The sequence below is a fragment of the Gymnoscopelus braueri genome (genome assembly GCF_963280865.1).
Source record: "Gymnoscopelus braueri genome assembly, chromosome: 7".
In the NCBI taxonomy this organism is placed as follows: Eukaryota; Metazoa; Chordata; class Actinopteri; order Myctophiformes; family Myctophidae; genus Gymnoscopelus; species Gymnoscopelus braueri.
Window position 1 is genome coordinate 12,244,909 of NC_137608.1, and position 17,500 is coordinate 12,262,408.

The window sequence follows — 17,500 nt, forward strand, 5'->3', positions numbered from 1 at the left end:
ATTCCATTTGTTATTGTATCTTTCACTCTCTCTCTCTCTCTCTCTCTCTCTCTCTCTCTCTCTCTCTCTCTCTCTCTCTCTCTCTCTCTCTCTCTCCAATACATCCATGTCTTCTAGCCAGCCACAGGCCTTCACTTCTAAACACACTACAGTATATACATATTGTAATATGTATATGCATAGTTCACTGCATTTCTCAACCTCAACAAACATGTGACCCTCTTCCCTCGTACAGTGAAATGTCAGGATATTGACCTGCTTGTCGCCACTAACTCACCAACCTTTTATCTCACCTTTAACCCCTCCCCCTTGACCCTGTGACCTCTCCAGAGCCTATGGAGGTCGTTTAACAACCTGAAGGATGTTGGGGTGGTGCAGGTGAAGGTGATCCGTGCCGAGGGGCTGATGGCGGCAGACGTAACAGGTAAGACAGCAGCCTTGCCGCGCCAACAGCAGCATGTATGACCATCTACAGCATACATGGGCAACTGGCGGCCCGGGGGCCACATGCGGCCCCCACCTTCACTTAATGCGGCCCGCAGGTTAATATTGGAATACTGATATATTATTGATTTCAGCTGTTACAATTCCAAACATGCAAACATGACCCGCTTTCATTACTTCAGTCTATATTAGTAGCTTATTTGTATTTAAGTTCATACAGTTAACATAAGTATAACTAAATGCATTGGAAATTAAATGAAAATGTTACTTTTCAGGATTCCAATACAACATAGCCCCCAAAAAACAATCAGGATTCTAATTCAAAAATAGCAAAAATAGCTGGTAGATCAGCTATTTTTGTGTGACATAGAATGGCGAAGTACGGCATTAATAAGAGATAAGAGGTTCTGCCTGACAGTATATGCAATGTGGCCCTCTGGAGTGAGTGTGGAAATATAGTGGCCCTCTCAATCATCAAAGTTGCCCACCCCTGCAATTTAATGCATTTAGGCCACGGACCCCTGTAACTCTGTGAGTTACAGATCTGTAAGGATAAGGATCCATTTGGTTCCTAACGATCAACGATTTTATCTGGGGACCCCCTGGAACGCCCTCAAGGACCCCTGGGCATCCCCCGGACCCCACTTTGAGAACCACAGCTCTAAAGCAGCGGTTCTCAACCTTGAGGGGGCGTTCCAGGGGGTCCCCAGGTAAATGACTGATAGTTGAAACCAAATTATTTTAATTGCATTCCATTTGTTTTCTACCTTGTTGTATTTTATTGTGCTGTTGTTTTTGGTTGTTGTTGGTCTGTATAGCACTTTGGTTGGCTTCTGTCATTTTAAATGTGCTCTATAAATAAACTTTGAGTTGAGTCCAACGGTGTACGAGATTAGCTGTACACAGATGGACAGACGGACAGACAGACAGACAGACAGACAGACAGACAGACAGACAGACAGACAGGGGAGAAAACATAATCTCCACCTCGACCTGGCGGAGATTTAAAAAAGAAAAAGTCTTTGGCCCCTATAGGCATGTTTCTCTGCGAACGAGCTTCAAAACTGTTATTCTCGCTCAAATTAAGCGAGAGATGTACTCCGAACTACGGAAGCACGTTTATTTGTTTATTTATTGCCATAAAACAACTTCTGTGTGATTTGTAGTCACATGGCTAAATGTCTGCTGTTACACGGTCACGCTATTCCAACACAAAGTCAAAGTGATCTGTAACACTGCCATTAATCTATCCCAACACAAAGTCAAAGAGTAATTTTGGCTTAAATGATGATCTTCTTCTGTGAGGATCCTCAGGGACACTTAGGGCCGTTTCACACTCAGGTCCCGGGTGCGCATTCCAGACCGCTTGGCTAGTGTGAATGTAGCGAATCGACCCGCGAAACGGATCACTGTTCCGTTCCCGAAACCACCTCGGGAGGCAGTCCTCGGATCCGAATCATGCGTTTTCGGGTACGGTAGCTGCAATGTGAAAGCAAGCGTACCGTTAGACGGAAGTGGCCCGCTATTTGGAATAGGTGACGGTATATAAACTCGACAAAAACAGCCAACAAAAACACAGCTCTTCTAGCCGGTGCTACTGAATGAATGAAACGCCCCAGAATGCATTGCGCACTTAAAGGGCTGGTGCATATTACTCTTAAGGTGGAACATAACAATTGAAATAATAATAAACTTATATGGGAGCCTTTCTAACAATTTTACTCATTCAATTCTGAACCGATTCTTAAAATTTAAAATTCTCTATTAGCTGTGAATGGCCTTCTTTCATGTCTATCAGTCATGAAACATTGGCGGGTCTCCATCGCGCATTTCAGGTGCGCGAGCAGCGCATATAGTATATCTTGTGGGTATCTTGTGGAGTTTCAGCTACTATGCATCCCAGAAATATATAGCTTATAAGGCTTTGTAATTTGAAATTTGTAAGTAAATATGGTAACTCATTTAGATGTAGGCCTACGTAGGTTTATAGTTTCCCAAGGACTATAGCCGTTTCACTCATGATGCAATTTCTCCTGAATGCACAGTTTAGTTTATCCCTTCTAAATAGCTTATGTGAGCATAATAAAGAATAACAGAATAATACATTAAATTACTATCCAAAATACATTATAATGAGCATTATGAGGACCAGTTATATGAAGATAATATATAATATAATATTATAATGAGCATAATGAAGAATAGCAGAATAATTACTATCCAAAATAAATGAGAAGTTTCTTTTTATTAATTCTACAGTTTCACACACAAACGTGGGCTACAAAAACGAAACATCTCTGTGCTTTATTGTCATAAATTGCACTCTTCTACCATATGAATCTGTCATTCATAATTATTGATGTAATTCACATGTATGTCTGTATTTGTTTGTTTGTTGATGTGGGCAACGAGACCAAAGTTATTTTGGTCTCATTTTAGTTTGTTTAAATGTGTTTTCTTTATTGCTTGTCAGAATTAACTTACTTGTTAACTATGGTAGGCTATTCCCTTATGCTTAAAAAAAACGTGTATCTTTTATTTGACCTTTTCTTCAATTGTAGCATAAAATAAGGTAACTCATGTTTTGAAAAGTGCTATATAAATAAAGTTATTGTTTTATTATTATGTAGCCTACTTAAACCCTCTATTCTCAGTAAAAACGGACCTACTTTTCTTGGACGCTTTTATCTGTCAACACCAAATCTCTCTGTCAAAAATAGCAGATCTACAAGCTCACAACGCGTCGCGCGTTGTGAGCTTGTAGATTGGCTATTTTTGGCTTATGTTCCCCCCATGCTGGGGTTCATGTGGTTAATACTATTCATAATAATGTAATGGTGTTTTAATTTTGTCAAGGCACCTTGAAATAAAATATTAATATTATCCAGTGAAAACATTAGCTAATGTTTTCATATCACTGGATAATATTAATATTTTATATTGCACGTGCATGATGTTTTCATGATGAGTAGTGTTATTCAGTTCTCACCGCAACTCCGCCCCCTTGCTTTCAACATATTTAAACGCATTTTTGTGCGAGACCAGCACAAATATTGTCGCATAGTTGATGACGTCTGTGTCCACAGGGGAAACACTATGTGCATGCCGCCACCTGTAGGATCGGGGTGTATATGCATGTGTTCTGTGGTGCGATAGGATCTATGCCCAATGTGAATGCAGGCCACTGAGGCCAGCATTCGAATTGGGAAACGTTTTCAATGAAAACGGATCCAGTGAGAAACGGCCCTTAATGTCTGTTCTAGCGGAAAGCTACATTTGTCTCTGCGTTTTTTTCTTTTCTTTATTTATTTTTGAAATGGTACACGCTGCTCATTTGTATAATAGAGAAAGAAGTACACATTTCAACCAACAAATCCCCCCCCCCCCCCCCTTCTCTCTCTCTCGGTCTGTATCTCTCTCCCCCTCTCTCTCTCTCTTTTTGCTGGTCTCTCTGAATCCTCCATTCTCCATTAATTCAAACTTTTAATTAGGTCTACAGTGGACAGGCCTACTTTCTCACTCTGTATTATCTTGAAGCAAGAGAAAGGCGTGCGTGTGCGTGCGTGCGTGCGCTCGCGCGCGGTGCAAGTGTACATGTCTGTGAGTTTGTGTTTTGCGTGTGTGCGTTCAATGCTTCATTTTAGGATAGTGTGCATTTAGAGGGTTGTGTGATCGTGTATTTTTCTTGTTGTCAGAATTAAAACATGAATCACTTCTTTTTCAAGTTAGCGTACACAAAAAGAAAATAGGCACCGCTTCTTTACAATAATTCCTATGAGAAATGACCAAAACACAACCGCATACCGGCAGCTCTTAAAAGCCGCTGATCAGAGTAGGCTACTGGCAGAACCTACAGTGGTGCTTTTTAAAGTTGAAAATAGTCTAATCTGAAATGTGCTTATGACGTGGACCGCTTTTTTAGCAGCTGTCCAATCACGACTGTACGCAAATACAGAGCTGATCCTTCGAGCTGATGGTCTCACTGTTGCTGTGCCCACCGAGGCACCCACACACCGGAACCCCACCAAGGCACCCACACCGGACCACCACCACCGGCATCACTCCTTCTCTTCTGCTTAACTCATTAAGCAGGACCCCCAAAATTATATGTATTTAGCCCCCATCTGAAAATGTTTTGTGCCAGGGACCCCCAGAAGAGAAGATTTGTGTGAAAGATATTCACAATTTGACACAAAAAATGTAATTTTTTTTGCAGATGTACAAGTTCAAGCTTGTAGATCTATTATTTTTGAATAGCCAACGCTATAAAATCTAAAATGACACAGATTTTAGTTTTAATGGGTTAACAAAACAGTTTATCGTTGCTGTCGGGCAGAAACCTCTTATCTCCATATTTTAACTTTTTATGTTTTTTTCGTAAATTGATCACAGCGCGTCTAATCGTGTTTTGACACGTTTTGAGCTTGTAGATCATCTATTTTAGCTTTTTTTTTTTACTTGAATCCTATGAAAATAGATCTAGACAGATAGACAGACACTGTATATTACACATTTATAAATATAAGTCTAGCAGATTCTGTACTATAGATTAACTATTTTAGATGGTCTATTGTTTTTGTTGTGAGCTTGATCCTGTTAGGTTTGTCCAATTTGATTAGTGTTGTTGACTAGCTTGGTAATATCTCCCTTTGTGTGTGTGTGTGTGTGTGTGTGTGTGTGTGTGTGTGTGTGTGTGTGTGTGTGTGTGTGTGTGTGTGCGTGTGCGTGCGCCGTGCGGGCACGCTTGCGTGCGTGCGTGCGCGCGTGTGTGTGTGGGTGCGTGTGTGTGTGTGTGTGTGTGTGTGTGTCACTGATGGCAACAATAGCCCCCTAGCTAAGAGCCTCAGTCATAAGAGCCCCTCGCCACACGAACGCCCCTTTATGACAGGCTAAGACAGGGTCAGCAGCAAGGTGAGAGAGAGAGACGCACAGAGGGAGGGAGGGAGGGGAGAGAGAGAGAAAGACAGAGAGAGGGAGTGGGGGGGTGGGGGGGTGAGAGAAAAGGGGGAGAGAAGAGGGGGAGGGGGGCAGAAAGAGAGAGAGAGAGAGAGAGAGAGAGAGAGAGTGAGAGAGGAGAAGGTCATGGAGAGAGAGGTCCTGTCTCATCTCTGTCACTAATTGAAGTTGTTTCTCCTGCAGCCAGACGACATGTGAAAATACTCTCTAAAACCAACAATCCCCCTTTTGTCAGGCAGGCCCTTATGTCCCTCTGAGTGGATGCCATACTCTTAACCCATTCAGTAGGACACACACACACACACACACACACACACACACACACACACACACACACACACACACACACACACACACACACACACACACACACACACACACACACACACACACACACACACACACACACACAGGGGTGAGCGTAAACACACACCCACACACGCGCTCCCACGCACGCACACATGCACAGTTTTACCCCGGAGAACCTCAGTCTCACTATGATCACGTCGGGTGGAAACCTCATATGTCCAAAAGCTGTTACTTTTCAGGATTCAAATCACAACGTGGCTTTGCAGCTTGTAGATCGGCTATTTTGTGCTACTATAGAGAGAATATGGAGATATGAGGTTTCTGGTCGACAGCTGACGATGAGCTCACACAAAGTGACCTGACCGGTCCTTTTGTAGTTTGTACCTAGTAGCCATCAGGGGCTCCACAACCAAACCCTATGACCCCCCCCCCCCCCCATGTCTGCACTGTCTGTTTCTGTGTACTGAATGACTCCTTCATGGGACTCTGGTTTACTTGCACATTAGTCTCGCGAGCCAGACTGTTGTCTCCCACAATTTTCAAAATGCTTCCGTCATACAGTCTGGAGCAACGGAAGCTGAGGATAAAGCTGAGGATATAGCGGATGTTGACGCCTCCTCCCCGCTTCCGTTTCGTCTTTAGAGTTGCACAAATGTGTCCTAATATAAATCTAAATAATAATCGAAGCATATACATGTATATCTTGCTGCCTATCAGAAATGGAAATTGTAAAATAAAATGTAAAGATATTTCTCAATGTATTTGCTGTGAACGGAAATGACGAACAGATGACGGCTTCCGTTCTCAGCTTTCGGGGGTGTGCATAGTTCCAGACTCTATATAGTAGCATTTGTAGATTGTGGAATAGTTGTCTGGCTACTCGACATTACTTGCACATGGACTGGATGTACAGATGACTGTTGACAGACTGTACTAATATTCACTCTTATTAGTCCATGAGCCAGAGCCCCAAAATTGAGCAATTATTATCGAAAGAGTGGGCAAAACCAAACCTATATTAAATTGTTCAGAGGGTCAATACGAGTAAATAAATGTATGATAACCTCACCACAGGAGCAGCTTTTTCATGGTTATCACACATTTTGTAATTTTCCCCATACGTACATGACAGGTCAAAAAATGTCAAAATTTAAAAAGAGTTATCATAATGAAACTTCCTGAGTTGATTACTTACATGAAGACAATGATTTATCGTATTACAAGTTTTCTGAAATTGTATATTTAGATATGCAAATTAGGCATTTAGTCCATGAGCCACAGCCCCAAAATTGAGCCAGATATTGAATATTCCCTCGTTAAAAACCTTTGACTCCAACATCTTAACAAAATTAAATAAGTATGTTGACTCTGGCTTTGTCCAATGTTCCAATGTTGATTCTGGAAAGTTATGCAAATTTGGGCATATTTTCCTAATGCCTAATTTGCATATTTAAATATACAATTTCAGAAAACTTGTAATACGATAAATCATCGTCTTCATGTAAGTAATCAACTCAGGAAGTTTCATTATGATAACTCTTTTTTAAATTTTGTAATTTTTTGACCTGTCATGTACGTATGGGGAAAATTACAACATGTGTGATAACCATGAAAAAGCTGCTCCTGTGGTGAGGTTATCATACATTTATTTACTCGTATTGACCCTCTGAACAATTTAATATAGGTTTGGTTTTGCCCACTCTTTCGATAATAATTGCTCAATTTTGGGGCTCTGGCTCATGGACTATATACACTGTTCACAAACTGTACTAGTATTCACTCATATAGACAAGTTGATAGATAGTACACTTATATTCACTCAAAGACTGTTGACATACTGTATTTATTTAGCACTTTTCTAAGTACTCAAAGACGCTTTACATGTGTGTGGGGGCCAGGGGAGATAAGCAAATAAGAGAGAATGAAAAGCAATAAAACACAAAAAATAGTTGAAATCAAAGTCAACTCGGAAAGGCATGGTAGAGCATGTTATATAATCATTCTCAATATTACTGTTGATAGACAGCATATACAGTATTTTCATTCACACTGTATTCATTATTGATAGACAATTTTCACTATTTTAAAATGTTTTTAAAATAGTATTTTAAAAAAAAAGGAACAGTTTTCCCGACAGCAGCGATAACCACGCTTCTCCATCTTTATCTCAGGACATTCTGAAAGGAGTTAGAGCCGGACTAATTTAATGGAGACAGAGATGCAACTGTGCGTGCGTGCGTGTGTGCGTGCGTGCGTGTGTGCGTGCGTGTGTGCTTGCGTGTGTGCATCTGTTTGTGTGTGTACCTGAACGATCGTGGCGTGGAGTGAGTGGCGCTCAAACCCGGAGCGTGTAATTGGCCGAGACAGCCGCCTCTGGTGCCAGTGGCCAATGAGGTGAAAGTTCATCACCGCGGACAACTGGCTCTCCACGGTAACACGCGGGGCCTGCTGTGTCATTAAGGGAAAGAAAAAACTAAAAACAGAATATTTAGACGGAGTGTGTGTGTGTGTGTGTGTGTGTGTGTGTGTGTGTGTGTGTGTGTGTGTGTGTGTGGTTGGGAAGGAGGGGGTTTGGTGAGTGAAAAAAATATTCCCATCTCTTAATTTGGGGCGATAGCGTTTGAATCTAATCACCAGCGATTTGTGAGCACAACATTATGATAATCGTAAATATTCCACGGTTTGCTGTGAAGTGATCAAGGAGAATAATATACAATCTTCACCACTGAAAATAACTGGAAAACGTCTTTGCTGTCAAAGTGTCATTGTGCATGTTTTTTTTTCAATGCTGTCACTCAACGGTGCGTCAGTAGCCATACCAGATGAAGAATTTTGCAATTAGAATCTATATCGTATGTTTAATAGTGACATGTATTTCATTTTCAACCTTTTTTTGGAATATTTTATATGAATTATATATTGCATAACGTAGCTGTAGGTGGAGACATTGTATGTCCAGAACTGTTTATTTTAAGCAAAAAATAAATAAAAATGGTTCAAATGCAGATATAATTTATTAGCTCTCGTTAATACTTTTCATTGGTTACATATTTATAAAACCATCAGACAGACAACATGTGGCATCCCTATTTTGGTCATGCCATTATACTGTCATACAACAAAGTATGAAATAGGGCTTTATTTAAAAAAAGACTGCAACAATATTCAAGTTGAGCTACATTCTATATACAGTACGTACAGTAGCGGTGTGCCGATGCACTAATTTCACGATACGAATACGATACATGATGTTGGGCTCACGATATCGATACGATACGTTATATGGCACTTTTTTATTATGAAAATATATGGGGGGGAAGCAAATGCAAACAAATACTTCTGTTTTTAAATTATTATTATTGCAAAAGAAAAACTAAATAAATAAATAAATCGCGGGACGATATATCGGCACACCCCTAGTACGTATGTACTGTATGTATGTACTGTATGTATGTACTGTATTATGTATTTTAAATGATGAATGAATAAATGCTGCAATGTCATTTTGCCATTTTAGATTTTTCGCGTTGGCTATTCAAAAATAGCAGCTTGTACATCTGTTTTTTTTCTGTGAGTACTGATTTAGAAAGGCATTCGTAGAATCGGCCTCAGGTCTTAAAGGGTTAAACAACACCTGTGTGTGTGTGTGTGTGTGTGTGTGTGTGTGTGTGTGTGTGTGTGTGTGTGTGTGTGTGTGTGTGTGTGTGTGTGTGTGTGTGTGTGTGTGTGTGTGTGTGTGTGTGTGTGTGTGTGCTCAGTGTATCATTCTGTGTATAGAGACATTGTAGTGTGTAGAGTGTGACAGAGCTGTCAATACCCTGGTCAGACGGCGTGTCACATCAATAGGGCAGTATAACACCACCCATAGATATGAAAGGAAAACGGCTTCAGCTCGCCATTGATCAGCGTGACATTTACTTAAGCTCGCCCACCACATGTCTCTGCCCTTGTCGCAACATTTGAAGAAAATCACACCGATCAATGACACACACACGCATGCACATGCACACGCACACACACACACACACACGCATACACACACACACACACTGGCAGAGACAGATGCACCGAGACACTCGCAGGCACGCAAACCCTCTCACACGTAGTGTGAGAGGGTAGTACATAGACGCATAGACGTAGTAGTACATAGTAGTACATAGACGCATAGACGTAGCCAGACAACTATTCCACAATCTCCGAATGCTGTATAGAGAGTCTGGAACTACACCTCCCGAAAGCCCAGAACGGAAGCTGTCGTCTCTTCGTCATTTCCGTTCACGAAAATATATTTTAAAATATCTTTACTTTTTATTTTTTTTATTTCCATTTCTGATAAACGGCAAGCTATATATAGGCTTCGATTATTTTTTAATTTATATTAGGACAAATTTGCGCGACTGTAAAGGCGAAATCTCCGATCCTCCGATCATTTTCAGACCTTCCGTTGCTCCAGACTGTATGACGGAAGCATTTTTAACATCATGGGAGGCAACAGTCTGGCTCACAAGACTATACCGTATCACTAGAGCCATGCACTCAAGTTCGCAATAGAGCTTGTGATGAAATAATAACTACATTGGATCCACTGAACACAAGTTATTATTATTTATATTTTTTTCTGAAAAGTAACGATTGTTTGGACATACAAGGTTTCCATGACGATATAAGAGGGAAATAGCTGTTTAGTTTTGTTCAGAGTTAATGTGGAGGTTAGGATGTTGGGTGGTCCCAGTCGCTGTTGGGTGGTCCCAGTCACTTCAGTGTACAAAAGGAACTGTGATGATGTGTATGTGAATTGTGAACCGCTAGTGAAGAAATAGATAATATCGTCTCCAAAACTGAAATTCTAAAATAGCAGATCTACAAGCTTGCAGATCTGCTATTTTGGATACTTGTGTGTGAGGCGGTAGTGTGATCAAGAAGGGCGTTAATTTACGAGAAATATGGAGATAAGAGGTTTCTGCCGACAATAGCAACGATATATACAGTACTGTACATGTAGGCCATCATCGCTGGTTTGGATTAGTACGGTCTCGGGAGATAAACTCCTGTGGTTTATTGCCGTCTCTTTTTACCCAGTTACATAATCAGTCTTAACTTCCTGAATCAAAAGTTTTGTTGGAATCAATTAGCATTAATGAGTTTGTGATTCATATATAATGAGCCACATATTCTTTATGTATGGTCTAGGAGAAAATCCTCTTGACACACCAGATTCATCTCGTCGTGGCGTGATGTAGGCTCTCTACCAATTAAAAGCCTTCACACTGGGTTCCTCTCCTCGTCTTCTTGCCATTTATTCTGTATATCGTCTCTGTCGGGTGGAAACCTCATATGTCCAGAACTGTTACTTTTCAGGATTCCAATATAAAGGCAGCAAAAGTAGCAGTTCTACAAGCTCGAAACGCGGCGCGAAGCGACCTGTAGTATGATCAAGTACTGTAGGGCATTATCCATATTTTATACTCTGGCTATTCAAAAATAGCAGATGTAGAAGCTCATAGCGTAGAATTGAGTGCCATGCTATGAGCTTGTAGATCTGCTATTTTTGAAAAATCTTGAAAATGTGTCCAAATCTTTAAATCTGTTTTATTTTTTAAAGGCGAACATTTTTAACACAAATCTTTTCTTTTGGGGGTCCCTGGCACAACATATTTTCAGGTGGGGGTCCGCGGCCACATACATATCAATTTGAGGGGTTCCTGGCACGATGAACCACTGCTGTAGGGCGTAAATTTGCGAAAAAACACAAAAAGTTAAACTATGGAGATAAGAGGTTTCTGCCCGACAGCAATGATATGAAGCCGAAGTACGTTGCGTTGTGTGTGTGTGTGTGTTTGTGTGTGTGTGTGTGTGTGTGTGTGTGTGTGTGTGTGTGTGTGTGTGTGTCCTCATATCGCAATTAAAAATGGAAATGTGTTTCAGCTTGGCTGCGGTTGGGCGGAGCTACCGAGTCGCCACAGATCATTTTTCTGCTCGGCAAAAAAACGACGTGTAAAGATAATGTTTCAAACATAGATATTATTACTAAGCAATTTGCAGTCCGTTAAACCTGTTTTTTAAGATACTTGGTTCTTGATTTGTCGCTGTAAGATATTATTAGTATTTTTGGATTAGATATGAATGAATGATGCCACAATGATGGATTGCATGGTGATCATGTCCAATGTTCCAATTTCTTTAATTGGAATTTCTTCTAACTATCATTTAACACACACACATTTAAATATATCGTTTACAGTACATAATAGAAGGGGAAAAAAAGAAAGAAAAGAAATTCTGACATCAGATCAACCCCTTATTAAAACCATTTCAACGACTCAATATCCTATAGTATTATGAAATCAGTGCGTTCTCTCGTCTCCGTTTCTCCGTCCGTCTGGTGGTCTGCGTTGATTCAAATAGCCGAACAATAGCCGGCCAATTCTGATATCCCCCTTCATTTCAATGCTCTTTTATCTTCTACGCTGAACTTCTGTGGCCTTCCGTTCCACACACCAACCCTCCGTGTTCTCGGTGGCTCTGTCCTTCCTCAAAGTCCTCTCCCTTTTTTTTTCTCCCCCCTACCACCCTCTCCTCCTCCCCCCCATCACGCCGCCTAGCTGCCCACCTCCCCTGGGGGTTAGTAGAGAGTTGTCCTGCAAAAGCTTATCTCGTAGTTGTCCAAGTCACGTTTTCCCCAGTGGTGGTGTTGATGGAAATGGCTAGCAGGTGTAGCGCTGATATAGTGTTGTAGTGAGATATATAGCAGCGACTAGCGAGGCTAAAATGAATGTATCACAGCCGTCGCAGCGCGCTGATAAGTACCGCTTATTGGAGCTGTCATGTGCTTTAAGGGAAGGATGCTGTATATATATACGCTATCTGTCTCTATACGAGGGATTGGAACATAGCCGGGAGGCTGGGTTACAATCGTCCAGGGATGGATGTGCCTGGCTGGGCTTCTCCTGGACCCCCTCACTATAACCATGAACATACAGTAACTGTGTTGTTGGTGGTGTGTATTTATTTGTTTTTCACTGTTTGGATTACGTTTTTGATTAACTGTATGGATTATATTTTTGATTAAACAAATAAGCTAGAAGCATGTTGTTTTGACAGTTTTTATTTGTTTTTTATATATCAACGAATCATCGCACATAACTCTAGTTGATTTAATTACAATCGACTAAATCTATTACTCTAATTAACCACTTAAGAGCAGTAACCACATCTTTAACAAAATGTTATACTTAGTCATACAGCAGTGTCACAAAGTTTGATTGATTGAGTATTTTATCAGACAGAAGACGCAAACAGAATGAGTACACTTGGTCTAAAATGATTTACACAAGAAAGTCTTAGTGGACTTGTTTCCATTGAGGTCCTATATATTCAATTCCTAAACATAACATAAACAACACAAAAAATCAATATCATCACAAATATAAAATACTATATGTAGGGGGTACCCTCTCTCTCACCCACTACCCTATTTTTGACTTGGATTTCACGGTCCATTTATGCCACTCTATAAATTTTATTCAAATTGATATTATTTGTTTATTAAGTGATTACAATTATTGACTCAATTAACTGTTGCACCCCTATTTCAGTGTAATGTTACATGATTTGTTTCCATGCTTGTGTTATCTGCTGTCTGCTTGAGATTAATTGTACAGGCCTTTTCTGTTCTGTTTTAATACCTTGTTTTGTTTTTAATCTCACTGTTTGTGAAGCACTTTGTTAGATCTCTCTGTGAGAAGTACTATATAAATAAAATTGTCTTACTTACTGAGAATGTTTGCTTTTTTGTGCTTGTTGTGTCAGGTAAGAGTGACCCGTTCTGTGTGGTGCAGCTGAGCAACGATCGGCTACAGACACACACCGTCTACAAGAACCTTAACCCCGACTGGAACAAGGTCTTCGTCTTGTGAGTGGCTTTGCTACACACACAAAGACATAGGCACACGCACACACACACACACACACACACACACACACACACACACACACACACACACACACACACACACACACACACACACACACACACACACACACACACACACACTCACTCACATACCACAAATTCACTGCCAAACATTTACTTACTGATGCACACAAAACTAACAGTATTTATTTCACTGCCATGGACCTTTGAAATAATGACTGACTGATTGACTATATATATATATATAGACTCAATTTAAATGTACTTATACTGAGAGATACATTATTTTATTGATATTTTTATTCTAAAAAGATGCACATTCATTTCAGTGTTTAATCAATAATAATCAATAATTTGTAATGTATACATAATATACAGTATCAGAATTATGTAATACAAAACTGACCAATTTAAGAAATGAATTGTTTTAAGAGAAAGTACTTTATCAACTCACTACTTATTTGGTTGCAAATGCTTCCCCCTGAATAAATACTACGGTACAGTATTATAACTATTGCTTTGATATGTGGCACCTATGCATAACATCGTAAGCATCAAACGCACACGTATTTCAGGAACACTGGTGAGCGCCTATACACAGTTAAATCCGAAAGTTAATCATTTAATAGTAAAAAAGTGCGGGTTAATTCTTTACACTCTCAGAGTGTGGGGGGGGGGTGGTTTCTAATCACCACCTCCTTTCAAAACATCAGATCAGCTTGTTTCCGACAGACAGCCTACTTATCGGAGCTGTACTGTCCTTCTCTCACTCTCTCTCTTTTTCTTTTCACACACACACACACACACACACACACACACACACACACACACACACACACACACACACACACACACACACACACACACACACACACACACACACACAGTTGTAGTCTAATTTCAGGGCAATCCTATTGTATATCTATTTTGAACCACACATGGCTTTTAAATCTTTTTTACATTGTGTAAACGACAATGTACAACCTTTGTGCGAGTTATGACTACCACTGTCACCACAACACTGGGCAGTTTCAGTGATGTTACGCCGTTGCTATACAAAAAAATATATATACATTTTTTAAGTGTTTTGTGTCATTGTCATTACAGCAACGTGAAGGACATCCACTCTGTGCTGGAGGTGACCGTTTACGACGAGGATAGAGACAGGAGTGCAGATTTCCTGGGGAAAGTAGCCATACCTTTACTTAACGTGAGTATCAAATGATACATGACTGTGTTATTTTTAACGTACAGTATTTTTATTTATATTTCTCTACCCCCTCCCCCCTCCCCCTTGAGACAGAGTACAGAGGAATGGGAAAGAAGAGCAAAAACACACAAGGTGGTATATATATATATATATATATATATAGGATAAAAAAAGACCAGGCTATGTTTTTTTCCCGCAGCTTCGCATCATCTCAATGAGTTGTTATTATTTCAACCAAAAGAAAGAAAGAGATGATGACGCTGGGAAATAAAAGACGAGAAAAGAAGAGAAAGGGAGGGGGAAAAAAACAGAAAGGCAAACAGCTGAAGGGAGGCGAGAGAGAGAGAGGAAAAGAGAGGAGATTGATGGGAGGTGGGGAGAGAGAGAGAAAATACGTGAGGGGGGGATGAGAGACGATATGAAATGATGCAGATGGAGATGGAGAAAAATTAATAAAATAAAATAACAAAGGAGTGTTTCTGTTGCTGATATGACTATATAAATGTGTGTGTGTGTGTGTGTGTGTGTGTGTGTGTGTGTGTGTGTGTGTGTGTGTGTGTGTGTGTGTGTGTGTGTGTGTGTGTGTTTTATATACAGTATAGAGATTTAAAATATATATATATTTTTCCCCGTAAATTAGTTCCCTACTTCTGATACGACACGTTTTGAGCTTGTAGATCTGCTACTTTTGCTATTTTTGAATTTAAATCATGAAAAGAAACGGACATTCAAAACGGTTTCAGGATTCAAATTCAAAACTATAATTCATCATATCATTCATGCATCTTATGTTGCTGTATGTGAAGGTCTATTCCTGTTGATTACTGTGTTCTGTATCTCGGCTACATTGAAAATGAGGGCCTGCCCCTCAACTGTACTCCGAGCTGAAATAAAAGGTTATGATGATCAAAAGTAGCAGATCTACAAGCTCAAAAGCTTTTCGAGCTTGTGCGTCTGTTACTTTTGATATTGTGTGACGCTGTGGTATGATCAAGTAGGGCGTTAAAAAAAGTTTCAATATGAAGATAAGAGGTTACTGCTCGACAGGAATATATATATATATATATATATATATATATATATATATATATGGAGACCACAGAGAGAACAGTGTTCCTATAACATCTCGGCGCTGCGGCGCTGTGCTCCGGCTGTGATTCCCCAGGATGGTTAATTTCTGTCTGACAGAGCCGACGCTACAGCCCTGGGTAATGAACAGGTACTTGTCAGAGTTGCCACAGTTGTTTTGGCGCTCGCTGTCAGCGCCAAGCAGCTCGGGGTTCAAAGGTGACCCGGGGAGAGCTCCGTTCTGCCGGGTATATACTGCCGCCAGACAGACGCCTGTCATCATGTCCCCCCCCCCCCCCCCCCCCCCCCCCCCTCTCTCTCTCTCTCTCTCTCTCTCTCTCTCTCTCTCTCTCTCTCTCTCTCTCTCTCTCTCTCTCTCTCTCTCTCTCTCCCCGCACAGATCCAAAATGGAGAACGCAAATTCTACGCCTTGAAAAGCAAGGAGCTGACAGGGCCAACAAAAGGGGTCATCGTTCTCGAAATAGACGTGATTTTTAATGCTGTAAGTCTTTCTGTTTCTTTTTTTATGTACCCCCCCCCCCCTAGTTCCCGCCCCCCCCATCCTCCCAACCTTCCCTCACTCTCTCTCTCTCTCTCTACACTCTTCTCCCTCTAGTGCTGTTGTCTTTATTCTGTTTCTCTAGCCTGCCGCCCCTCCCCTTCCATCCCTCCATCTAGTCCCTTGCCCCCCCCCCCCTCCCGTCCTCGTTTTGCCTTTAATTATCGAAGACTTCCTCTCAGCATCCTTTGTTCGCCCATTCGCTGTCATTGTTTGCATCCTATGGCGGCCATTTTACATGCTCCTCCCTCTCTCTGTCTCTCTCTCTCTCTCTCTCTCTGTCTGTCTGTCTGTCTGTCTCTCTCTCGCTCTCCCTGTCGCCTCTGACATGTGATGCCTGTGTACTGTACAGTACATGTATTAATACAGACACAAAGCAAACGCTCAGTCATACATTTGTCCAGTGAAGGAAAGTAACTAAGTACATTTACTCACGTACTGTACTTAAGTACAATGTTGAGGTATTTTTACTTTACTGGAGTACTTACAATTTTCAATACTTTTACTTCTACTCCACTACATCTCAGAGGCAAATATTGTACTTGTACACCACTACAATTATTTGAAAACTTCAGCTACTAGTTACTTTGCAGATAAATGATTACATTATAAAACCACTTAAGCCCTATTGTATTCATAGACTATTTGAAAATAGCCGATCTACAAGCTCACAACGCGTCGCATCATGGCGCGTTGTGAGCTTGTAGATCTGCTATTTTCAAACATTTTATTATTTTACTTTTGGTACTTTTATTCAAGTAACATTTTGACCACAGGCCTACTTGTAACAGAGTATTTTTTTAATTGTGGTATTGCTACTTTTACTTAAGTAAAATATCTGAGTACTTTTTACACGACTGACTGTACAGTACATGCATTAATACAGACACAAAGCAAACATACATTTGTCAAACTAATCCTTAATAATAAATGTTGTTGTCGGAGGAGGAGGAGGAGGAGGAGGAGGTGGTTAAGTCTTTAATTATGCCACGTTCTGTTTCAACAACCTTAATTAATTAGT

General features: G+C 40.6%; 1 protein-coding gene across 1 annotated transcript in view; it reads left to right on the forward strand.

The window, feature by feature from the left end:
• mctp1a (multiple C2 domains, transmembrane 1a) overlaps nucleotides 1-17,500 on the forward strand; it is a 296,725-nt gene that overhangs the window by 186,252 nt on the left and 92,973 nt on the right. The window contains exons 9-12 of the mRNA XM_080433064.1: nucleotides 331-424; nucleotides 13,519-13,621; nucleotides 14,750-14,852; nucleotides 16,321-16,422. Coding sequence (XP_080289190.1) covers nucleotides 331-424; nucleotides 13,519-13,621; nucleotides 14,750-14,852; nucleotides 16,321-16,422 — 402 coding nt within the window. The remainder of the gene's footprint in view (nucleotides 1-330; nucleotides 425-13,518; nucleotides 13,622-14,749; nucleotides 14,853-16,320; nucleotides 16,423-17,500) is intronic.